The 26,539-nt window shown below is 35.9% G+C and overlaps 2 protein-coding genes across 2 annotated transcripts; one reads left to right on the forward strand and one right to left on the reverse strand.

Moving 5' to 3' along the window:
• Positions 1–2,126: 2,126 nt before the first annotated feature.
• LOC123547514 (nuclear hormone receptor HR96-like) lies at positions 2,127–24,285 on the reverse strand. Its single transcript, XM_045334686.2, has 5 exons — positions 24,220–24,285; positions 10,556–10,859; positions 8,384–8,596; positions 7,357–7,474; positions 2,127–5,187 (listed from the first exon to the last, which is right to left on the reverse strand). The coding sequence occupies exons 2-5, from the start codon at positions 10,829–10,831 to the stop codon at positions 4,172–4,174; spliced, it is 1,623 nt and encodes a 540-aa protein (XP_045190621.2). The 5' UTR covers positions 10,832–10,859; positions 24,220–24,285; the 3' UTR covers positions 2,127–4,171.
• LOC123546315 (uncharacterized) lies at positions 21,998–23,410 on the forward strand. Its single transcript, XM_045332516.1, has one exon. The coding sequence runs from the start codon at positions 21,998–22,000 to the stop codon at positions 23,408–23,410; it is 1,413 nt and encodes a 470-aa protein (XP_045188451.1).
• Positions 24,286–26,539: the final 2,254 nt, after the last annotated feature.

Raw genomic sequence — 26,539 nt, forward strand, 5'->3', positions numbered from 1 at the left:
TGTCAAATGATGTTGCTGATACAAAAGGTACCATCTTTAGCAGTTCAGTGCAATAAAATTACCAGTATAACATCTATAAATACACATGTATCAATAAATATAAAATTCATAATAGAAACAAAACAACAGTATTCAACTGTCATATTACAACACCGATATAAAATCTTGTTTACAGGAAAAACAATGACATTTTTGAATAAAAGCTATGAAAATTTTAGACCTGAGACCAAATTTGATGAAGATCCATCTGCTGCATTAACAACGTTTTGACAATAGCAAGGTGACTGAGAATATAATCAATAGTGATTTTTTAACAAGTATAATATTATACATTTTGCAAAATGTATCTCAACTTTTGAAAATGTATCTACCCTCTGATTTTAGTTGTAAAAAGTGACAAAAACATTTTGTGTCAGAGACAATATCTAAAGCTGGCTGGGTTTTCATTTTCATTGAAGAAAGTAATCATACTGCCCATTTAGAATAGAAGATCCTAACATTATACAGAAAATCTAATTCTAAATTTTCAGTTGCTTTGTTTTGGTCATCAATACACTTTAGGAAATTGTTCCAGGCACTGGTGGGCACCTTGGCAGAACAACTGACTTTCCGTACGTGAGCTGGATGGTTTCCACAAATGAAAAATTTTACAACCCAAGCAAAGGTTAAGAATCCACAGCAGCGAGGAGCAAGTAATTTGAAGTCAGCAACCTTAATCACTCAGCCAGAGAGGTCCCAACCTTAATCACTCAGCCACAGAGGTACCAACCTTAATCACTCAGCCACAGAGGTACCAACCTTAATCACTCAGCCACAGAGGTCCCAACCTTAATCACTCAGCCACAGAGGTCCCAACCTTAATCACTCAGCCACAGAGGTCCCAATTTTCAGTTGCAGACAACTTTGTCCAGTCCCTAAAACATGTTTGATTCTTCAATTTTCAAAAACTGCGCCAATTATCAGCACATTAGTTTCATGTACCACTATGTCATATAATAAAAGAACAGTCATACTAAATTCACTCAAACTGGGTACCTGGTTGAAACACTGAAGACATATGTAGCATTTGTTTCAGTTATCCATAGTTCTAGGCGTAACTAGTGAAATAAACACAAAACTATAAATAGTAACACTACAAATAGTAACATGATTCAAGGCCAGTTTAGGGTAAACAAAATAGTAAGGATATTTCTCTCTCAATACAACATGTCTTATGAACAAGAGCTGTCTGATGACAGCGCGCTCGACTATTCGAAGAACTGATTGAAGAATGGGGTCAAAATATTTCCACGGATATTCAGACAAAAGAAATAAATAGATTAGACAAACAATGTTCCTGTATTACTTTGATTTCGATAAGTCTTGCACTAAATGGCAATATATGAGCCAATTTCAAAGTCCAAAAAGGGCCATAATTCAGCCAAAATAGTTATGTACTCTTGCCTACAGATGGAAATCATGATGATAAACAAGTGTTCAAAGTTTAAAAGCCATATGTCAAATAGTTTTGACAAAACATGGACTTGTATGAAAACAGAACCAATTTCAAAGTCCAAAAAGGGCCATAATTCAGTCAAAATAGATGACAGAGTTATGTTCTCTTTCCTACAGATAGAGACTATTATACTAAACAAGTGATAAAAGTTTAAAAGCCATATGTCAAACACTTTACAAAAAATATGAACTGGTACGAAACCTTAACCAAGATTTCTAAGTCAAAAGGGGCCATAATTCAGCCAAAATCTTTGATGGAGTTATGTACTCTTGCCTATAACTGGACATGGTGATGGTAAACAGGTGTTGAAAGTTTTAAAGTTTATCTCAAAAGACTTTGTCAAAATATGGACTGGTACGAAATATTAACCCAGATTTCTAAGTCAAAAAGGGCCGTAATTCAGCCAAAATCCTTGATGGAGTTATGTGCTCTTGGGTATAACTGGACATGGTGATGGTAAACAAGTGTTGAAAGTTTCAAAGCTTTATCTCAAAAGACTTTGTCTAAATATGAACTGGTACGAAAAACTTAATCAAGATTTCTAAGTCGAAAGGGGCCATAATTCAGCCAAAATCCCTGATGGAGTTAAGTACTCTTGCCTATAACTGGCCATTGTGATGGTAAACAAGTGTTGAAAGTTTCAAAGCTTTATCTTAAAAGACTTTGTCTAAATATGAACTGGTACGAAAAACTTAATCAAGATTTCTAAGTCGAAAGGGGCCATAATTCAGCCAAAATCCCTGATGGAGTTATGTACTCTTGCCTATAACTGGCCATGGTGATGGTAAACAAGTGTTGAAAGTTTCAAAGCTTTATCTTAAAAGACTTTGTCAAAATATGAACTGGTACGAAAAACTTAACCATGATTTCTAAGTCAAAAGGGGCCATAATTCAGCCAAAATCCTTGATGGAGTTATGTGCTCTTGCCTATAACTGGCCATGATGATGGTAAACAAGTGTTGAAAGTTTCAAAGCTTTATCTCAAAAGACTTTGTCAAAATATGGACTGGTACGAAAAACTTAACCAAGGTGTGACGCCGACGCCGTAGTGAGTAGGATAGCTCTACTTATTCTTCGAATAGTCGAGCTAAAAATTACACTTTCATATAAAATATGCATTGTTGCATCACACTTTCTCATTTTTTTTTGTATTCCTAAAATATTTCAAGATTTTTCCCCCAGAAGATCTGTACTCAAACATACTATAAAATATCTTTCAATAACTTTCATTTCTATTTCCCCGAAACCTATATGCATTTTAAGATATCACCGGTTCAATTAACATCATTAGAAGAATTTATACATTTACGCAACAATAACATAGTAAGTGATCATTATTATACATTACACCTTGTGTTATTATATCATCTATAAATACATTAAAATCACTACTTTCTACTGTACACCAAATATGTATCATATTCAATGATTGTTTGGTTTTTGCCTGCCGTATATCTGGTCTAAAAACAACTGTGTTTTCTTCTAAATTAAACATCATCTAAATCGAAGAAATATCAACCAATTCTCAGTTTAGTCCAAAAAGCGGGCAAACTCCAATTCAAAGAGAGTATGGACTATATTTTTCCATTTTCATCAGGACAGTATCATAGCAGTAACAAAGTGAACCAAAATGACTTCATAAACATGTCGTATACTTTTCAACTTTTGATGTACTTATAAATATATAGATTATGGTTTGAAAAAGTTACTTTGATAAAATAATTGTTGGCCCTTGAGCATGTGAATATGATATCATTTCAACATCATAAGTCATGATAAATGGTCGATGAATTTATTTGGATTTGGAGTTGAAATTGTGGTTTTACTTATGCTTAGCCACAACAAGGCTGCTGATTTAGTTATTTGCTGAAAATAACATAAAAAAGGAAAACAAGTTTTTTTGCTCATACACTTCTCGGGACCTGATGGAAAGGTTCTGCCTCAATGTTTTATTATGCATTTCTATGTCACTGCTGAAAACCAGTGAATTGTGGACGGCTTGAACTACCGATCTTTCAAGCAAATTTAAGAATTAAATGAGATTTACCTATATCAAAGTAGTTGACTGTAATTCTGTAAGTAATAGAACAAACTGAGCGAGCATTAAAATGAGAATGGGCATGTGCACAGCAGATTTTAAATCTGATATTTTTCACATTAAGTCACAACATCTTATCCTCATATTTATTTCATCTCATATCTTGCAGGATGAGAGGGTGGCACTTAAACACTCCCTCAATTCTTTCAATCAGAGAATTACAATCAAATATTAACTTTAACAAAGGCAGAGAAAAATTTAATCAAAGCCTTTTCTACACCGTCACTAAAAAAATTACTAATGCCAAGTGAATAGGACTGCTTTCCATATACTTCATATAGTCCCTTTCTTGACTTCCTTTTGAAGAGCACAAAATAGGTATTTCTACATCAGTTATTGATGGGTCACATAACACTAAGTTTTCTCAACACAGACTACTAAATTCTTTTATAGTGTTACACTAATGACTTGTTTTTAAATTGACAAACACTAATTTTCTTTACTACACACTCTGAAAATCTTACACAATGTACATTGTCCTCCTTAGTGTCAATAATGAAAAATAACATTTTTTTCTATGGCTTCAAAACGTTAACTTAATAGTATTGTACTTACTTAACTTTTCGTTGCCATTCTATTCAAGATGGCTGAGATGGACCTACAGGTATGCTTTTAAGGTCCAAAACTTCAAGCATCAAAGGTTCAATATCTGATGGATTTGCTTGTAGAATAATAGCATTATGAGCATCAGAAATTCTCTTCATGTCTGCTATGATGGCTAGTAATTTTGCGAACACGTGTTTCGCAACTGGGTAAGAAAATTCCCATTCAAGGTAATGTTTCAGTAAGATGATATACTTATCCTGAACACTGGACATTTTCCCTTTTTCCCTTATTTCATTACACTCAGGACTGAAGATGCAGATGACCTGAACAAGGGCGAATAATATTTTATCATCCCCTATCAGTTCTTTTAAGCTCCTGCAGAAATTTGTATGAATTTCATACAGTTCACTATAGCCTGTGGACTTCTTTAATATAGAAGTGGAAATTTCACCAGTTCCCGTGATCCAAGAATCCCGCTTGGTGCTGTAGAAACACGACGATCGAAGAATGATCGAACTCAGAACGCAAGCTTTCAACGCCGCAATCTGATCATCTTTATTCAACTGGTAAAAATCTTCCAAACGTTTAATAAACTTGATAAGGCGTTTTACCGCTACAGTTGAGTTATTAATCAAATCGTTACAATTGTTGTAACTGTTTTCTTCCAGCCTTTCATGTAACAACTCTCCGAGTGTGCTTCCATATGCCTCTCCCAAGTCCTCAAACAAAATATATTCTGCCGGTGCAAGAATACGAAACAAAGATGGATCCTTGCTGTCAGGATCAGTTTTTAATACGGGTGGTGTGCGTAAGACTTTCAAATCAACTGCATTATTTCCAGTTAAGGCATCAGATAAGGAGTTTGATGCATTCTCTGCATTACTGGATTGTATCTGACTGCTATCTGACTGGTCTGGAAGCATATCTGCCTCACACGGCTCCTCCTTAATAGCTTGTTTCATATTTTCTTCCACGCTATCTGAGCTTTTAAGTTTACGTTTACGGTTTTCAAGAACTTTTTGCATTCTGGCTTTCCTCTCAGAATCATCTGCAAGAGAAATAGATATAACATTGTCCCATACATTCAAAGACTTGCTAAATAAATCACCAGAAATGACCTCACTGAAAGGTAAAGATGCTGAGAATTACTTAAGGCAGTATGTAAACTTATTACCGGGAGAAAAAGTAGTTCTACTAAATTATTTAATACATTAATTAGCTTACTGAAGGTTGTTTGATTGGGGTTTCGAGCCAGTTTTCAACACTAATTCAGTTTGGTGATGGCGGGCAGTTAACCTAACCAGTGCTTCCAGATTTTTTACCTATACTTACTTGTTCTCTGCAAGTTACTGCCAACTTCTCCTCATGTAACATAGGTGGAGGAAAATTTACTTCAGACACAATGACTTTTATCAAGCTGTCATGGAGTACATGACTTTTATCAAACTGTCATGGAGTACATACACCTTTCTCAGACCTTGTGATCTGCAGATCTATTTCTCCTTACTGAGCTAAGCAGGTTGGGGGAGGGGGTGCTATGGGCAATAGCCTATACACTCTTACATGCAAATTTCTAAAATACAATTATGGGCCATTCTATTAAACAAAGCGCTCACCTGTGTACAAGGCTTCAGTGTGTCTGTATAAGTACAGAGTTAGGTTTCTTCTATGTTAGCCTATATTATATACATGTCACACACATTTTTGAACTTAGGACAATAATTTGAATAATTACGATAGAAATTACAAATCTGATATCACACGCCAAATATCAAGGCTCTAGCTATTATTGATTCAGAGAAGAAGATTTTAAATGTTTCTTATATAAAAGCCTATAGTAAGTACATGTCAGACACAGGGGAATGGCCATTTTTTTACCTTTAATAGGGTAATAATTTGGACAAGTATGGTAGAAAGTCAAATCCTTATATCACATGCCAAATATCAAAGCTTTAGAGAAAAAGATTTTTAAAGTCTGATAGCTAAAAACCTATTTTCAACCAAAAAGACCCTTATGTTCAATGAACCGGAACCATTTGAACAATTTTGCAAGAGGGCTACCCAGAGATCATTTGTGTAAAGTTTCATCAAAATCCATTCAGTGGTTTTGGAGGAGATACTGTTTAAAGAAACTGTTGATGAAAAGTGACCACGCCCTCTGGCGGCCATGTTTTTTGATGAATCAGAAAAATTTGAACATAATTTGTAGATGGTCACACAAGAACCATTGTGTAAAATTATTTTAAAATCAGACCAGCAGTTTCACACAAGAAGATTTTTAAAGTTTTCACTATATACATATCGGAAAAAGTGACCACGCCCTCTTGCGGCCATGTTTTTTGACAAATCGGTATAATCTGAACAATCCTGGTAGAGGGTCACACAAGGACCATTTGTGTGAAATCATTCTAAAATCGGGCTAGCAGTTTCACACAAGAAGATTTTCAAAGTTTCCACTATATACATATAGAGAAAAGTGACCACGCCCCCTGGCAGCCATGTTTTTTGACGGATCGATATAATTGGAACAATCTTGGTAGAGGGTCACACAAGGACCATTTGTGTAAAATTATTCTAAAATCGGGCTAGCAGTTTCACACAAGAAGATTTTTAAAGTTTCCACTATATACATATCGGAAAAAGTGACCACGCCCTCTGGCGGCCATGTTTTTTGACAAATCAAAATAATTTGAACAAACTTGGAAGAGGGTCACACAAGGACCACTTGTGTAAAATTATTTTAAAACTGGGATAGCAGTTTCACACAAGAAGATTTTTTAATTTCCACTATATACATATAGGGAAAAGTGACCACGCCCCCTGGTGGCCATGTTTTTTGACAAATCGATATATTTTGAACAATCTTGGTAGAGGGTGACATAAGGTCATTTTGTGTGAAATTATTTCAAAATCGGATTGTCGGTTTAGGAGGAGATATCGTTCAAAGATTTTTCTATTTTTTAACTCTGGCAGCCCCTATGTGCAACCAAGTGGAACCGTTTGAACAACTTTGGTAGAGAACCATCCAAGGAACATCCTTGCCAAGTTTAATCAAAATCCATTTAGTGGTTTTGGAGGAGATGTCTTTTAAATACAATTGTTGACGACGGATGGACGCACAACAGACACAGCGTGATCACAACAGCTCACCATGAGCATTGCTCAGGTGAGCTAAAAACCTGTTTAGTGACAAAATATAAATATCTTAGAAACTTACCTAATATCATATCCCTCTTCATGCCTACAGAGTAACACTTGAGCAGACGGCAATGTGGGCAGAATCTACGAGTACGTACATCAATCTGACAGTTGCCTTGGAACAAACAGGCTGCAGTCTACAGATAGAAAGTAGTCTGTGATTAACTATTAATAAATTTGTTTTGACATATCAAGTTCAAACTTGGCTGAAGAGAAAGTCATTTCAAATTACAGAGGGAGAGCAGCATTGTGAACAACAGGTCAGCTCGCTCAACCTGGAAGTATTGGGTTTGAGCCACACTGAAGTGACAACTTCAACTTCTTATCTGACACCAATGCTGGTTTCTTCAGGATGCTGACTCCACAGTTATTCAAATAAGTAATTCAAATAAGCTTAAGTTTTCATCTGAATGAAGCATAGAATAATCAGGGATAAACAAAATAATTCAAGTATTCTTACTTAAAAACTTCCTGGGTTTCTTACCAATATGTGCAATTCTGGTAATTGTGAGACTGTAGCCACGAGAGTCAATTACTGCATGTCTGTTAGCAAAATATTTTATGGTTTCAATGAAAACTACCATTTATGCGGACATAAATGTGTAGATTTCAAATTTTAATCATGAAACTTAAGGAAATTCATTTTCTCTCGTTTGAATTTAGGTACATGGTCTTAGTAGTCTTTCGCTAATATTAGCTTCCTTCAAAAATTTATGGATTAAATGAAATTAATTGATTAATTTACTGTCATTATTAACAATTAAAACACTACTGAGTAGTATAACAATTTCAAGCTAAACAGGCGCTTCAACATCTATCATATCTATATTTGACCTTCACCTTAATTCTTGTAGTAAAAGGGCCATGATGGCCCAAGATCACTCATCTGGTTTTCACACCTATCCTGAACATATTTGGTAAAAGGGTGAACTTCGTTACATTTGTGAGAATGGGCTAGTCATTTTAGGAGAAGAATTTCAAAGACTTCTGTACAGCTGTATACAGAAAATTAGAAAATACAGACTACACAGAAAGTTCACACTTACATTAGGTTTCAAAGCATTTCTTCTGAAGAAGGCTTTACAGGACTCACAAGTCATCGCATTGAAGTTATATCCCAAGGCCTTATCACCACAAACGAGACAAATCCTGTCATCTTTTACCCGACTTTTCCGCCTTGGTGTCGTGTCCAATGCGTCGCTGCATCTTATCATGCTTTGTAAATGAACCGAGCTTTCTGGTTCTGTTTCTGATCCAGCCTGGAAAAAACAAGATCTCTGAGACATAAAAAATTGGCACTAGAGACATTCATTTGAATGTAGAGAAATAGGAGTCACTATAGAAAAGCACATGTAACACAAAAATACACTCGTGGCTCTAGAAAAAGGCATTTGACTCTATGAGAAGGTTCAACCCTAAAGATATATGCATGTTACTCTTGGAACATTTTTGACTCTGAGAAATGTTTGGAACAGTTTGCCTCTAGTAGAAATGCGTGTCACTCTAGAAACAGGTTTGACTCAAGAGAAATGCATGTAACTCCCTGGGAAAAGGTTGACTCTGAAGAAATGTATGATATTTTATGAACAGCTTTGACTCGAGAGAAGTTCATGTGACTCTGGACAAATGCATTTTACTCTAGGAACAGCTTAGACTCAGGAGAAATGCATGCGACTCTTGGAACAGGATGACTCTAGATAAATGCATGCTACTGTAGGGTTAGATTTGATTCTAAAGAAATGCATGTTACTGTAAGAACTGGTTAGACTCAAGAGAAATGCATGCAACACTAGGAACAATCTCCACCCTAGAGAAATGTATGTGACTCCAGGAACAGGTCTGATTCCAGATAAATGCATTTTACTCTAGGAACAGGTTTGACCCTAGAAAAATGCATGTGTCTAGGAACTGATTTTACTCCAGATAAGTGCACGAGACCCTAGCAACATACATTTGACTGTAACCAAATCCAAGTGTCTCTAGAGAAATACATGTGACTCAGAAAATGCAGGAGACTCTAGAACAAGGCCATGATGGTTCTTAGTTACTCACCTATTCTTAACTGTCAGACCTTGAATATATGTCATGACAAAACTGTATCATGGAAGGTAACAACTTTGTTTGAGACTGGATGGACAAGAAAAGCTTCATGAACATCAATTTCATGCAAAAAAAGGATTACTTTTTCTAACAACTGACTCAATTGACCTACATTTTATACCAAAGTGATCCAGTTTCACATCTGTCAAAAATTCATTAAAACATTAAAACAGAAGTAGAAAATAAGACTCCAAGCATTAAAGTAAATCTTGCAGAGTGTTGGCAAGGTTTTTCTATGATCTGACCTTGTGACCTAGTTTCTGACCCCAGATAACATTGACCTGGGAACCTAGTTTTAGATCCAACAAGGGGCTGCATTTTCAAAATCCAAAATCATGCCCCCTTCAAATTTGAACTCAATTTGTGAGCTCGACTTAAGACCTATCAAGGCTATCATGTACTCTGCCATCAACTCATCGCCACTTACCTATACTACCAAGTCTGAATGGTTATTAAGTTATGCTCTGAACATAAACCATGACTAACAGATTCTAACTGATCTTTGAACTCCACTTGTAACCTAGACCTTTGACCTAACGACCTAATTCGTCTGCACACCATCTCATCGCCACCTACCTATAGGCCAAGTTTAAAGTTGATACCTTGAAAGGTTAGAGTTATACCCCGGACAGGAAATATGATAGACAGACAGATGGATGGACAGACATACAGTAACACATGCCATCACATAATAATCATGTCTGTTTTTCCAAAACAGGCAGATTAAAATGTTTCAGACACAAGAGAAATGCATCAGACACCACAGAAATGAATGAGACTAGAAAAATGCACAAGAGACATACATTTGACTCCAAACAAATGCATTTGTACACATGATTCTAGGGAAATGCATGTAACTCTGAAAATAAACTGGCACTAGCCATTGATCATCAGATTAATAAATACAGCTGACTCTCGATATCTTGAACGTGCTTATCTCAAAACCGGCTGCCTCGAAGATATTTTCAAGTCCCATCCTGAAAACATGTGTACAAAATATCATTCTAAGTCGAATTTCGGTTATCTCAAAGTAGAACTCTTGATCCCTTGAAATTTGTGATTACGAGTTTCAACTGTATATAAATACTAAAATAAACTCAGTTTTAGAAACTGCTTACATTTTCTCCAGCAGATAAACTCTTCTTGGAACTGTCAACCATTTCACTTGGAGAAATGGATTTGTCCGGACTAGGTTCTGATGTGTCAAGAATGGAAGAGGATGCACTGGTACAAATAGACTGATCTGGACTGGAATCCATAGTGCATGAAATCTGGGAACTCTGGGAACTCTGGGAACTCAGGGACACAGTCTGGGCTGGAATGGCTGACACAGTCTCATGTATCTGATATGATCCAGATGAGCTCATTGCCATACTGGAAGAACATGTGTCCATATTTTCCACAATCTGTTAGTTAGCATTCCTGAAATAAAAATACTACAAATGAAAAAGAACATATGCATGGAACAACTATTTACTTTTACTGTTTTAAAACAGCAAACATCTTATACAGTTTATACAGTAGGCACAAACACTTTGTAGAGAAGTCAAGAGAAATCCCATAGCGTACTACCTATACCTGCTGAGATAACGTGTTGCATACTACCTATATCTGCTGAGATAACTTGTAGCATACTACCTATATCTGCAGAGATAACTTGTTACATACTACCTATACCTGCTGAGATAACTTGTAGCATACTACCTATACCTGCTGAGATACCTTGTAGCACACTACCTATACCTGCTGAGATAACTTGTAGCATACAACCTATACCTGCTGAGATAACTTGTAGCACACTACCTATACCTGCTGAGATAACTTGTAGCACACTATCTATACCTGCTGAGATAACTTTCAGCACACTACCTATACCTGCTGATATAACATGTAGCACACTACCTATACCTGCTGAGGTAACTTGTAACACACAACCTATACCTGCTGAGATAACTTGTAGCACACTACCTATACCTGCTGAGATAACTTGTAGCATACTACCTATACTTGCTGAGATAACTTGTAGCACACAACCTATACCTGCTGAGATTACTTTCAGCACACTACCTATACCTGCTGAGATAACATGTAGCACACTACCTATACCTGCTGAGATAACTTGTTGCATACTACCTATACCTGCTGAGACAACTTGATATGGAAAGCTTTAGACAACCTACCCCCACTTACCTCGATATGGAAAGCTTTAGACAACCTACCCTCACTTACCTTGATATGGAAAGATTTAGACAACCTACCCCAACTTACCTTGATATAGAAAGCTTTAGACAACCTACCCTAACTTCTCTTGATATGGAAAGCACTATACAACCTTACCTTGATATGGAAAGCACTATACAACCTTACCTTGATATGGAAAGCACTATACAACCTTACCTTGATATGGAAAGCACTAGACCACTAAGCTGGTTATATATGGAAAGCACTAAGCTATCCATTACTCAAATAAGCCTTGCTTTACAACTTCAAGGGTTCAGTCAAATTAATAGATATGTTGCATGCTAGGAAATCCTATATCAGTGTGTTGACACTGATACATATTTAGTTGTAAACTCTGAATATATTTGTACATTCAAAGTTCATCTATGTTGGTTGTATACTTAGGTTTAGCAGTATATCACAAAACCACAGAAATATTTAGGAAACAAACAATATCTTTATAAACAATCCATCTGTCCAAAACATTTTTACCGTTCTGTCCCATAGAATTGGATACTTAAAATATTCTAAAAGAGTTGTCCCCCTTTAAAAAAGAATGCCATTTGTAAAGAAATAAAAGTAAACAATTGTCAAAAACGATGTTTAACCTAGTTATGTAAAGTTTAAGCACTGGTACATTGTTGCAAATGCATCAAAACGAAGACATGTAACAGCTTTTTAAAAATGGTGAGTTTTAAAGGTGTTGAACTGTCCAGAAGTGTGACCTCTTCATGCAGGCCCTTTCCGAAATTCAATACATATATGAGTAAATTGACAATGGTTTTGTAGAAAAATATATAAATGTTTTATATGCTGTTTTAACTTTCATGTAAAACAATTCTTTCTTTTTATGATTTGGTGATGTTAGAACTTTCATCTCCGAAACATGGACCTAACTCTTAAGTGACTAGGACAACTATAGATGTAAAATGTTACTGAGAGACAGCGAGACAGCATGGCAGTAACACACTAAACTTTTACCAAATTTTATAAGCTCAAAATGGCCATCAATTATACATACTTCAACCAAGAGTTATCTAACTTGGTTATGTAATTACCCCTGATGAGAAGAAAGCCTTTAGTGAAGTTTAAATCTAATATTTGTAGTTGCTCTTGAGACCAAGCATTGTCTGCAAGCAAAACATTATCAGACAAAACATTATTTGAGCCGTGCTATGAGAAAACCAACATAGTGGGTATGCGACCAGCATGGATCCAGACCAGCCTGCGCATCCGCGCAGTCTGGTCAGGCTCCATGCTGTTCGCTTTTAAAGCCTATTGGAATCGGAGAAACTGTTAGCGAACAGCATGGATCCTGACCAGACTGCGCAGATGCGCAGGCTGGTCTGGATCCATGCTGGTCGCATACCCACTATGTTGGTTTTCCCATGGCACGGCTCATTTAACCGACAAGCATAGATCATGTCTTGACACATTGTCTCATCATGGGGAGCATTTGTGTGTAGCACTAAGATAATCCATCAATGCATATAAAAGTTATGGAGCGGAAACAATTTTTACATGACCTTCAACAGAGACCTTGACCTTTCACCTACAAGCATAAATCATGTATGTGTGTAATCTACATATTGCCCTCTAATCACATTTCAAGTTTTATGAACCTAGCTTGAATACTTTTAGAGTAATTGCAATATCCAGACTTGTGGACAGACAGACAGTAAGAAGGACGGATAGACAGATGGAGGGCATTCCTATAGTCCCCAATGGTGTTTCACTAGTAGGGGACTAAAAATTCAAACAAGAGCTATATAGTTTTGCAAGAAGTCTTGTATGAAGTTTGAATCCAATAAATGAGCCGCACCATGAGAAAACCAACAAAGTGCATTTGTGACCAGCATAGATCCAGACTAGCCTGCGCATCCGCGCAGTCTGGTCAGGACCCATGCTGTTCGCTTTCAAAGCCTAAGTAGGAGCACTGCAATTAGAGAAACTGTTAGCGAACAGCATGGATCCTGACCAGACTGCGCAGATGTTCAGGCTCGTCTGGATCCATGCTGGTCGCAAATGCACTTTGTTGGTTTTCTCATGGTGCGGCTCAAATGTAGTTGTTTTTTGTTTTGTTTTTGTTGGATTTAATGTCAATGACACATTACAGGTCATATGGTTACTTTCCAGCTTTTGATGGTGGAGGAAGACCCATGATGCCCCTCTGTAATTTCAAAGTGTACTTGAACATAAACATCTTGGTGTCATATTTCATAACGAAGGTAAATTTATGAATGGATTTTCATGTCATTAACATTTGAAATGCATTGTACTTGCCATGTGTCCTTTTTCTAAATATTAATTATTATCACTCATAATTATCAGTAAAAATTAAATGCTAGTGAAATTATGAAATGCTCTCAGCTCAACCTACTTAGCAGTTTGACTTGCCCTACTATAAAACTTTTCCTTGCTGAGTAAGTATTATCCTTATTTCACTTGACACTGAAGATAAGATTAGTCTGGACATACAAACACAAAACTGGTTCCCCTCCCTATGTTTGTTCTGTCATATAACTCATTAGTCTGGTTCCCAGCATGTACTAATAGTGGACAGGTAATCCAGACTGATTACTCATGTGTAAGTTTTCTTCATTCACAATGGAAGTAACTCCAGCAGAATGTTTCTATATTGAAATTTTGTATTGCCCCTGGCTCAGAACATAAATTTTTAGCCTCTGGATAAAAATGTGCTATTTTAGAGGCTTAAAATTTACTTATAAAATGTTTGCAATATTTATAAACAAGAGCACCGCCTTGCGGGTGCTGACGCTCATCTGATTTTTTTTGTATAATAGAAATATTGTCCTACCCATGATTTTCTAAGTCTAAAAAGGGCCAATATTCTTGCAAAAAGCAGGATAGAGTTATGTTTCTTGATGTACAGTGTCCACTTATGATTGTGAAAAACTGTTGCAAGTTTTAAGTTGCAATAGCTTTGATAGTTTATGAGAAAAGTTGCCTTAAACATAATACTCAACCAAGAAAATGATTTTCTAAGTCCAAAAGGGGCAATAATTATTGCAAAAAGCAGGATGGAGTTATGTTGCTTGCTGTACAGGGTCAGCTTATGATGGTGAACAAGTGTTGCAAGTTTCAAAGCAATAGCTTTGATAGTTTAAGAGAAAAAGTTGACCTAAACATAAAACTTAACCAAGAAATCTGATATTTTCTAAGTCCAAAAGGGGCCATAAATCTTGCAAAAAGCAGGATGGAGTTACGTTTCTTGCTGTACAGGGTCAGCTTATGATGGTGAACAAGTGTTGCAAGTTTTAAAGCAATAGCTTTGATAGTTTAGGATAAAAGCTGACCTAAACATAAAACTTAACCAAGAAAACTGATTTTCTAAGTCCAAAAGGGGCAATAATTCTTGCAAAAAGCAAGATGGAGTTATGTGTCTTGATGTACAGGGTCTGCTTATGATGGTGAACAAATATTCCAAGTTTCAAAGCAATAGCTTTGATAGTTTAGGAGAAAAGTTGACCTAAACATAAAACTTAACCAAGAAATCTGATATTTTCTAAGTACAAAAGGGGCCATAAATCTTGCAAAAAGCAAGATGGAGTTATGTTTCTTGCTATACAGGGTCAGCTTATGATGGTGAACAAGTCTTCCAAGTTTCAAAGCAATAGCTTTGATAGTTTAGGAGAAAAGCTGACCTAAACATAAAACTTAACCAGGCAACACCGACGCAGACGCCGACGCCGACGCCGACAACCGCTCAAGTGATGACAATAACTCATCATTTTTTTTCAAAAAATCAGATGAGCTAAAAAAGAGCACCGTCTAAAGGCGGTGCTGACGCTCATCTGATTCTTTTTTTGTATAATAGAAAAATTGTCCTACCCATGATTTTCTAAGTCCAAAAAAGGCCATAATTCTTGCAAAAAGCAGGATGGAGTTATGTTTCTTGATGTACATAGTCAGCTTATGATGGTGAACAACTGTTGCAAGTTTCAAAGCAATAGCTTGAATAGTTTAGGAGAAAAGCTGACCTAAACATAAAACTTAACCAATAAATCTGATATTTTCTAAGTCCAAAAGGGGCCATAAGTCTTGCAAAAAGCAGGACAGAGTTATGTTTCTTGCTGTACATGGTCAGCTTATGATGGTGAACAAGTGTTGCAAGTTTTAAAGCAATAGCTTTGATAGTTTATGAGAAAAGCTGACTTAAACATATTACTCAACCAAGAAAACTGATTTTCTATTGTCCAAAAGGGGCAATAATTTTTGAAAAAAGCAGGACAGAGGTATGTTTTTTGCTGTACAGGGTCAGCTTATGATGGTGAACAAGTGTTGCAAATTTTAAAGCAATAGCTTTGATAGTTTTGGATAAAAGCTGACCTAAACATAAAACTTAACCAAGAAAACTGATTTTCTAAGTCCAAAAGGGGCAATAATTCTTGCAAAAAGCATGATGGAGTTATGTTTCTTGATGTACAGGGTCAGCTTATGATGGTGAACAGGTGTTGCAAGTTTCAAAGCAATAGCTTTGATAGTTTAGGAGAAAAGTTGACCTAAACATAAAACTTAACCAAGAAATCTGATATTTTTTAAGTACAAAAGGGGCCATAAATCTTGCAAAAAGCAGGATGGAGTTATGTTTCTTGCTGTACAGGGTCAGCTTATGATGGTGAACAAGAGTTCCAAGTTTTAAAGCAATAGCTTTGATAGTTTAGGAGAAAAGCTGACCTAAACATAAAACTTAACCAGGCAACGCCAACGCCGACACCGACGCCAATCAAGTGATGACAATAACTCATCATTTTTTTTCAAAAAATCAGATGAGCTAACAAGAGCTGTCACAGGAGACAGCGCGCTCGACTATTTCGATGCTGGATAGTGGAACTGGGCACATCTGAGGAAACTAGAGCTGTCACTGGAGTGTTTAATGACTCCAATTGTGGATGAAGATATTGCACAATAGCCTGAGTCTATGTCAAAAATATCAACTTAAAGTAATAAGAGAGGTAAAGATACAAGTGCTGTCCGTAAGACAGCCAAGCTCGACTATTCGAAATATTGTCCCAGAAGCAGGAAAATATTACCCAAAAATGTTAAATATCAAAAGAGTTTTAAGTTTAAAAGGGGGCATAATTTGACCAAAATGCATATCAGTTATAGGACTTGCTGCTATCAACTAGTTTTATAACCCTGAAGGCACATGTGAAGCTTCAATTCAATATCTGCATTAGTTTTCGAGATAGAAACTCCAAGTAAAACCTTAACCAGAATTTTCAAAGTCCAAAAGGGGGCATAATTTGCCCAAAATACATGCCAGAGTTATGGGACTTGACCCAGTGAGGTTGGTAATTGATCTAGAAAAAGAAAAAATAAGTTTCAAATCTATATGCCTTTTAGTAATTGCTGTATGTACTTGCACGCAAAACTTTAACCAGGATTTTCTAAGTCCAAAAAGGGGAATAATTTGCTCAAAATACATGTAAGAGCTGTGGGACTTGATCCAGTGAGGTTAGTAATTGATCTAGAAAAAGAAAAAATAAGTTTCAAATCTATATGCCTTTTACAAGTAGCTGTATGTACTTGCACGCAAAACCTTAACCAGAATTTTCTAAGTCGAAAAGGGGGCATATTTTGGCCAAAATGAAGGTCAGAGTTATGGGACTTGCTGCTATCAACTAGTTTTATAACCCCGAAGACACATGTGAAGTTTCAAATCAATATCTGCATTAGTTTTGGAGATAGTAACTTGCATGTTAAACTTTAACCAAAATTTTCTAAGTTCAAAAGGGGGCATAATTTGCTCAAAATACATGTCAGAGTAATGGGACTTGACCCAGAGAGGTTGGTAATTGACCTAGAAAAAAAAAATAAGTTTCAAAGCTATATGCCTTTAATTGATGGCTGTATGTACTTGCATGCAAAAACTTAACCAAGGTGTGACGCCGACGCCAGGGTGAGTAGAATAGCTAGACTATTCTTCGAATAGTCGAGCTAAAAATGTATCAAAACACTATATAAGTATATCCTAAGCAAAAAGGGGCATAATTCATTAAATATTGGTGCCAGAGTTATGCACCTTGTGTCATATGGTGTGGGTGATGATGCTGAACAACTATTTTAAGTTTGAATCAAATCCATTCAGTAATAACAGAGACAGAGTGAAAGTGCATCAAAACTTTAACCTAAAATTCTAAGTAAAAAGGGGGAATAATTAATGAAAAATTGGTGCCAGAGTTATGAACCTTGCGTCATATGGTGTGGGTGATGATGTTGAACAACTATTTTAAGTTTGAATCAAATCCATTCAGTAATAAGAGACAGTGAAAGTGCATCAAAACTTTAACCTAAAATTCTAAGTAAAAAGGGGAAATAATTCATGAAAAAATTGGTGCCAGAGTTATGCACCTTGTGTCATATGATAAGGGTAATGATGTTGAACAATTGTTTAAGTTTGAATCAGATCCATTCAGTAATAACAGAGATAGAGTGAAAGTTCATAAAACTTTAACCTGAAATATATCAGTAAAAGGGGGAATAATTCATGAAAAATTGTGCCAGAGTTATGCACCTTGTGTCATATGATGTGGGTGATGATGCTGAATAACTATTTTAAGTTTGAATCAAATCCATTCAGTAATAACAGAGGTAGAGTGAAAGTGCACCAAAACTTTAACCTGAAATTCTAAGTAAAAAGGGGGAATAATTCATGAAAAATTGATGCCAGAGTTATGCACCTTATGTCATTTGATGTGGGTGATGATGTTGAACAACTATTTTACGTTGGAATCAAATCCATTCAGTAATAACAGAGATAGAGTGAAAGTGCATCAAAACTTTAACCTGAAAATCTAAGTGAAAAGGGGGGATAATTCATGAAATATTGGTGCCAGAGTTATGGCCCTTATGTCAGATGATGTGGATGATGATGAGGAATAAGTATTTCAAGTTTGAATCAAATCCATCAAGTAATTACAGAGATAAGTTGAAAAAAGAGAAAGTGTAAAAAAACTTTAACCAAGGTGGGGACGCGGAAAGACGCCGACGCCGGGGCGAGTAGGATAGCTCTCCTTATACTTCGTATAGTCAAGCTAAAAATGACAATGCAGTGAGGGAGCCAGGCAACTGTTACACTACAACAATGACAGTGTCACTCTTTCTTTGATAAACTGTATAATGCTTTCAATTTGCTTGAACTTTTCATAAATTTACTCTGATTTGTGCTAGTGAAAAGTTAAAACAGGAAATGAATTTGGAATTTGCTATGCTACAAATTTGTCAAATGTTTTGCAAACAATGTTTTGAATTTGCGAGCTAAAAAACTTAAAAAATATTTGCCATGAATATCGACACTTTTTCTGTATATTTGATAGACAGACGTTATCAATTTTAGTACTGCAAAGATAAAGGAACAAGGTCTTTATCAATTTGACATAATAGTCTGATATTTTTAACTTAAATCAAGATCCTTAATATATGTATTCTGGGCTATTTTCAGAGCATCAAAAGAACTCTTATAAATCTGTTAAAACTTTAAACATGAAACAACACACTTTAACATTAAAACTTAAAGGTTACATTAGAAATATGTATTTGGTGATTGTCCTGCTTTTATTGTTAAGCTGTTGTATGCAGAATTCATTATAAAGATGTTTATTGTTCAGTATGAGGGAACTATAGCTAATGTACAGTATTATGGTGTTTTGAAATGTAAACAAACAAAAGAGTAACGTAAGATTAAGTCGTTACGCAACATTTCCAAAGTAAACACTAATTCCTCATGAAGACCTCTCAAGTTAGTAAATATGGTTACAGTAACTGAAATATGTCATTGCCAACACGTAATTATGTTTAAATACACTGCGCTTTAAATATGATTATGATGTAATGTTTTTGAAGCTCTCCTGTGATATTTTAAAGCACAACGGGATGGTTTTATAAATTTTATGACAATCTTATACACTGCCCGGCCATAATTTAAGTATTGATTAATTTAAAGATACTGCAGCTGATTTTTATACCAAAATGATTAGAAACTGGAGAAGAACAACTAACATAAATTATGTAATGAAAAAAATTTTTTTTTGACGAATGCAAGATTTGAACTGTCAAAAATATCACTACAAAATGATCCCAGTTATATCCACTCATCCCCTGTGCCAACAACCTAGCTATAGTTGTTTCTCTGCACCTTCAACAGAGTAAATCGTTAATAAAGTTTAACATGTAATCTATGAATAGTGAAACCTGTTTTAAGAGACCACTTAAGGGACAGCAAAAAAGTGGTCTCATAAGACAGGTGGTCTTTTAATACAAGTTCAATATATATGAAATGTACTACAGAGGGACCTGAAATTAATGGTCTTATAACACAGGTTTTTGCTTAATACAGGTGGTCTCTTAAGCAGATTTGACGTTTGTTTTTAACATGTAACACAAACAGTTCATTATTTTATCATTTCTATGTATACATGTGACAAACTCATGAGCTGAATAGTCATTGTTTGACCTAAGTAGTTCCGATTAAGACACATTAACTAGGTACTAGACTTCTAGTTCTTTAGAGGGTTGTCCAAAGATTCATTGTTGACATGGTGTATGAATGGTAATATGGTAACTTACACAACATTTCTATGTACTTTAATGGAAACCAAACAAATACTTTACAATTGCCTTAAATGCAATTATTTCTATTCCTAACATAAAATAATTTCAGTTTTCGATTCAAGATGGTAGTTTTATGTTGTTGTGGATAGTAATTAGAAAACCATTTCAGTTCATTTGTGGTGATTTGGAATAAGTGAGTACGACCCGGATTACGCATAGTACTAGTCTGATCACATTACGGAAATCTGATACAAAAAATGTTTTATTTCGAATTTCTTTTCATACTATTTTGATCGTGACATAATATTTGTCCTGCTTTTAAGAAGAAATTTATATTTTAAATATAAACCTGACGAAGTAAAACAAGAAAAACTGGTTCGAAAAGGGCAAGTTCGCTATATTGGTCTACAAGAAAACACGACTATAAAGCTGTGAAATATAAACAAATGACTTTACCTTCTAAATATATATGTGGCTGATACAAGTTGATATCGACACAATATCGTTCATAATTATTTTAGCCTATTTTTTAAACATAAGTTTCCGTATGATCGGAATCGGCTATTTCCGTTGTTTGGGACAGGACCCGCTGGGCCAAGTTTTACTAATAACCATAAATTATATCTATTCATTACCCTGTTCATAAATTTATAAGGATAAGTCTGGCATCAGATTACCAGATGGCTAAAACGCAGACTAGGCCTCCATTTACCTGATGGCTTGATTGACAATAAAATCTGGCATGGTCTGGCCTAGTCCAAATAATAGGACGTTTCGGGACAGCATGATAACTTTTGACTTCTTGTTCTGCATATTTCTGTTAGGAAATCCCCAATGAAATCCATTGAGAACATTTTCTGGTACATGTACAAAATATTTGTAATGATTACATCTCTGATAATGAATTTATGTTGTTAATAAAGCATAAACTTGCCTCGCTGACATTTTATGAATGTATATTTTGTGTTTTGTTTCTGCAATTTAGTGTCATCGGCAGTCTGATGTTTACTGAAACCAGTGTCAGGGTAGATATCTCCTCGCACCTGTCACATCATATTTTCGAGGATTTAAGTCTCTTATTGTCTCTTATTTAAAAGTATGAATTAAATTCTACCAATCTGAAGTTTCTAGAAGAATATTAATGTTTAATTTATTTAAGCAAGTAAGTCTGACCAGTATATTAGGACCTTCTTGGATTTTTTAATGTCTTCGTTTTCCTAATAGTAAAATGCAGATAAGGGTAAGGCTTAGAGGGATGATAACTATAGGAGAAATCGCTGTGACGTCACGCATTTACATGTGTTTATCTGGTGGTGGGCAAAACAATTGTTTTTACAAATTGTTTATGGGATCAGAATTTTTAATAACTTTTTCGCTCAATTATGGACTTTTAAAATTCAGAAAGTTTTGAAATACATACAATTTTCATATTTTCGTATTCAAATATCTTTTTTAAATGAAAACTTAAGCAGCATTTCTCAACTAATTTCATAATGTTCATACTTTACTAGCTAAAAATCTATAAATTTTAAAAGAGTTTAAACTAACAAATAAATAGACAAACACCATACTTTTTCACACTCTATCCTTACAACATGTTTTACTGACGAGGAAATGAATTAATATAAGTTTTCGCTGAAAACTTTTTTCAGATCCTTTACATCATTTTGATTGTAAATGTTATTGTATGTAGTTATACATGATATATTTAATAAATACTGTTAAACCAAATGAATAACTGTTTTAAATGACATGTAATTTTTAACATGGTTAAAATATATAAATGTCTCGTAGTTCCTTGTCTTGCTTATGCAGCTCCTGTACGGCAAATAGCAGACTGTAAACCATTAGATAGTATCCAAAGGAAAGGACTAGCTGCATGTCTAGGCATACCAACCTGTGGTGGCATAGAAGCCCTTGAAGTAGAGTCAAATACACTCCTGCTAGACCTCAGACGTGAAGAACTGTCTATAAGAGAACTGGCCCGACTACTCATGAGACACGAAACCGAGCCCATCAAGCAAACCATAATTCATTGGCTAGAGACAACAAAAGAGACACCAGAAAGGTACTTATCTCCCTTAGGAAAGATGTTCATCCAGATAAACGACATGGAAAACAACACAAGTACAAACTACCACAATCTTGAACATCAGCTAACCTACCTAGAGTACATGCAGCCAACACGGCGACCACCAGAATATTGGAGCACCCTAGGTTCATCCAAAAATAGATCTGCACTTCAAATACAAGAATCAAAAGAAATAATCAGAAACCAGATACACGACCGCAACATCCACACCTTACTAGCATTCACTGATGGTTCTTGCAAGGGCAATCCAGGACCATGTGGAGCCGGGGCATGCATATTTATGCCACTTGACAACACACATACAGAACTGAAGAAACCAGTGTCAAGCTCAGCAAGTATCCTGCTTGGTGAAATTGTAGCTATAAAAATAACATTGCAACACTGCAAAGAAGAATCAGAAAGAAGACACATAAACCACATAAAGATATTTTCAGACAGCCAATCTGCTGTAGGAATTCTACAGTTCGGTTGGAAAGCTGACACATACACAACAACTGTGAGAGAAACTAAACAACTGATGAAAGATCTGGACTCAGTAGGCATCAAAACAGACATCTCCTGGACACCTGGTCATGCAAACATCCTTGGTAATGAAATAGCTGACCGTCTTGCAAAGGAAGCTGCAAGTGAAGCTGAGACAATGGGCAAGTCTAATATCCCAACTACCTTTCAAGACATAAAGAAAGCAGCAAAGAAGTCATGTGAGATGAAATGGCAGAACAGATGGCAACTAACAGACACCGGAAGGCATCTTCACCAATACATGCCTGATGTTGGGCTTAAACTTAAGGTCCCCACAAACACCAGCATCGAAGTACAATGCCAGCGTGTCATCCATCAATTGAGAACAGGATACTGCATGCTAAATGGGTATATGCATAGGATCGGGTTAGCAGAATCGCCGTTGTGTGCATGTCAGCATGGTGCTGAAACAGTCCAGCATTATCTTGAAAACTGTGTGCTACATGAAGAAGCGAGGGAGAGATTAAGACTAGAATTTGCTAGATACACTGGAGTATATTCGTTCAATGCAGAACTACTACTCCAAAGAAAGCTGACCCTTACACTGAATGGCGACTTTTATTGAACGAGACGCTCTGCAGCTTCATAAGTATCACAAAGCGTCTCATGAAGAATACCGCCTCACGTTAATTTAATTTAGTGGAGTACTACCCGAGTGAAAATTACACCGTGAAGAAATACCGATGTGACCGACTACCAGAGAGACATTTGAGTCAATCAGGGCTCATGATTCAACGATTAAATAGCGGCGCAGTGATGTTCAAAACTTTTAGAAAAACACTGTAAGTTAAGCGTTCATAATTCATCCATTTTATTTCGAAATAATAATTAAAAGCAATTAATAAATTGCTTGTTTTATTACCTTTCCACTGATCAAAAAAATATTGATATAATGTGTGTTTTAAGAAAGTTTAGGCCGTTAGAAAGAAAAACATCAGTGTTTAAAAAAATATGGACGTTCGGCATCTGCCCACCCGATCACTGTCTTATCAGTTCTAAAAATAGAAAATACAATGGATTTGTATACAAACACGATCTCTCCTATAAATATCAGATCACGACATAAAATATGTCATCCCGATAAGCCAAATGAGTAAGGCTAGGCCTGGCCAACTTGAAAGTTGAGCTCATAGGGTCAGGCCAGAGATTAGAACATGCCACTTTATAATCAGACGGAGGGATGACAACAGACAAAAGGTGACCATACTAGCTTACCCTTGAGCACTGGATGAAAAAATGTTCCAGTTTTATCTTAAATCGCAACTAATAAAATACTGGTCAGGATTTGGCTTCAGTATAGAGTCCGTTAACAAAAGAAGTGTCTGCCATGGCAACAACTTTTAGCGAGATAGGTAATTGAAATACTAACCCTACCTGTCAATATATGTATATCGATATTTTTTTTTTTTTTATACATGAAAAAAAATTATTGCTTGATCGATTTGTATTTTCTATTGTTGAAAGATATACAATGCGGATAGAATGCAATCCAGAAGAAAGTGCTTCTCATTTACGATACTCTGAACAGTAATATATTTGATTTGTTACAAGGTACACATACTAGTTATGAATGACAAGAAAATGTGACAAAAGAAATCAAAAGTATTTTTGGATTTTTTATAAGTTTATTTCCAGACTAACAAAATGTAAAACGAACGCACAATATTAAACTGCGACATCGTAAATTCTGCGGCACATATCCGAGTCGTATAAAATAATGTACGCGTATGAACTATAGACTCTCAATAAAAAAATCAGTTTACTCAGGCTTCATTGAAACCATAAATCACTCTGTCATTAGAAAAATATCCCTAACAAACGCAGATATGCCACAAAGTCCGGACACAGCAATGATCATGCTAATTAACCCAAAGTATTAGAAAAACAAGAAAGAGAAATAGAGAGAATGTAGTTCTGGTCTCGATTTCTACATGGACAACATGGAGGAGCATCGCTGATAAATGTAAAGGTAAAGGTAAATTTTATTTACCGTCGCTTTGTGAAACAATGAACATAATCTATGTAGAGCTTTCTGAGCGACCCTATAATAAGAACAGTTAAAACCAAGTATACCTTACCCCCAGCAATTTGCTGGTACCCATTTACAGTTGGGTCGACTGAGGCAATTGTGATAAAGTGCCTAGCCCAAGAACACACCGCAATGGGAGTAGCCAGGAATCGAACCCGGGGGCTTCACCTCCGTACGAAAGCATCTTAGCCCTCTCGACCAATGTGTCCACTTACAGACTGTACAGTAGTAAATAAATTTACTATATGTTCTATATAAAATTAACAAATCTTCTGAGAGCTATAACACATAGCCAGGCCCATTTAAAAAAAAGAATTACTAGCCTTATGTTCTTAAATGACCTATAAACTGGCTTATATAAAACATGAAAATGCCACTTTAACTGGGGAAAAAAATGAAGATTTTTTCTTTCTGCCTTTATCCGACTAGCCCGGAAGTGCTGCTTGATTACCTATTTAGTACTATTTGACTTTTAAGAAAAAGTGGCTTTCTGTAATAGTGCCAGTTTCATTTACATAGTAACAGTAGCTTATTTGCATGAAAAATACCAAGTTTCAACACCTACTTCCACCTAAGCCCAAGTTCATTTTAAGACATCTGAAAAAAGAAATTCAAGAAAGACAAGGCCGCTAATAATATTATCATCATTTGACGCCTACATTATATAAATGTTTTACGAAATGAACTAAATAGTACTAAAGCTTATACACTGAGTACTTCTGTTGAACAACATTTGATGACTGTACACATCACTGAAATTTCCAATTTGAAAGTTCGTATAGATGACCAGCAAATTAAACTTCCTACAATGTACTGGATTCCAAAATTACATAAACAACCATATAAAGCTCGTTTTATCGCTATTTCAAGCTCCTGTACCACCACAAATATTTCCAAGTTATTAACATCATGCCTTACTACTGAAAAAGCCTACGTGAAAAGATATTGTGACAAAGTATACGGAAACTCTGGTAAAAACTTATTTTGGTCGGTAAAAAATTCTGGCGAAATCCTGGATAAATTTACAATTAATAATTATAAGGTGTGTTCCGTCAGTACATACGATTTTTCTACATTGTATACTTTACCACATAACTTAATAAATAATAAAAATTATTTTGCATAAAAATAATTCCGTTTATTTTTGGAGAAATATACTGAGATATTCGGTCAAGCGGTCAGCTTATTCACGCACGGCTGGTCGCAAAATTTAGATTTGTTTCCCGGTTTATTCAATGTTACTTTATACAAACATGAAAAGGAACCAGGCGGGCAATCAAGTAAATCCGATTCACGTGCAACCTTTTCAGTTGAAAAATTACATTCGACGAGTACGCTAGCTAGAATCTACTAGAAATTACACGTTGACAATTATTTTTGTTAATTCCAACGTTAACGAATTATGCCACGTGGTGTAAGAGGGAGACTTCGCGGTCGTATCCCAAACAGACAGGTAAGAGCTCATCCACAACCTGCTAACAACAGAGGAAACAGAGCTCGCTCACCGGACAGGGCGCCGGTTCAGGCCCCGGCACGTGCCGACGACAGACAGGAACCAGATAGAGTTTTGAGAGGCAACAGGGCACGCCTTCATGTTCCGCCACCGGTACAACCACAAGCGAATGTTGCTCAAGGTTTCGAACCGGAAAATCCGCGAGCAGATGG

This window comes from Mercenaria mercenaria, chromosome 9, assembly GCF_021730395.1.
Source record: "Mercenaria mercenaria strain notata chromosome 9, MADL_Memer_1, whole genome shotgun sequence".
Classification (NCBI taxonomy): domain Eukaryota; kingdom Metazoa; phylum Mollusca; class Bivalvia; order Venerida; family Veneridae; genus Mercenaria; species Mercenaria mercenaria.

What these genes read in the sequence shown, in the direction of transcription:
- LOC123546315 (XM_045332516.1), top strand. Translation starts at nt 21,998, where the DNA reads ATGGTTAAAATATATAAATGTCTCGTAGTTCCTTGTCTTGCTTATGCA.
- LOC123547514 (XM_045334686.2), bottom strand. Translation starts at nt 10,831, where the DNA reads ATGGACACATGTTCTTCCAGTATGGCAATGAGCTCATCTGGATCATAT. An exon ending in GTTTATCTGCTGGAGAAAAT is followed by an intron (nt 8,597 to 10,555) that starts GTAAGCAGTTTC and finishes TGTTTTTTCCAG; the next exon opens with GCTGGATCAGAAACAGAACC. An exon ending in GAAATGCTTTGAAACCTAAT is followed by an intron (nt 7,475 to 8,383) that starts GTAAGTGTGAAC and finishes TTCTATCTGTAG; the next exon opens with ACTGCAGCCTGTTTGTTCCA.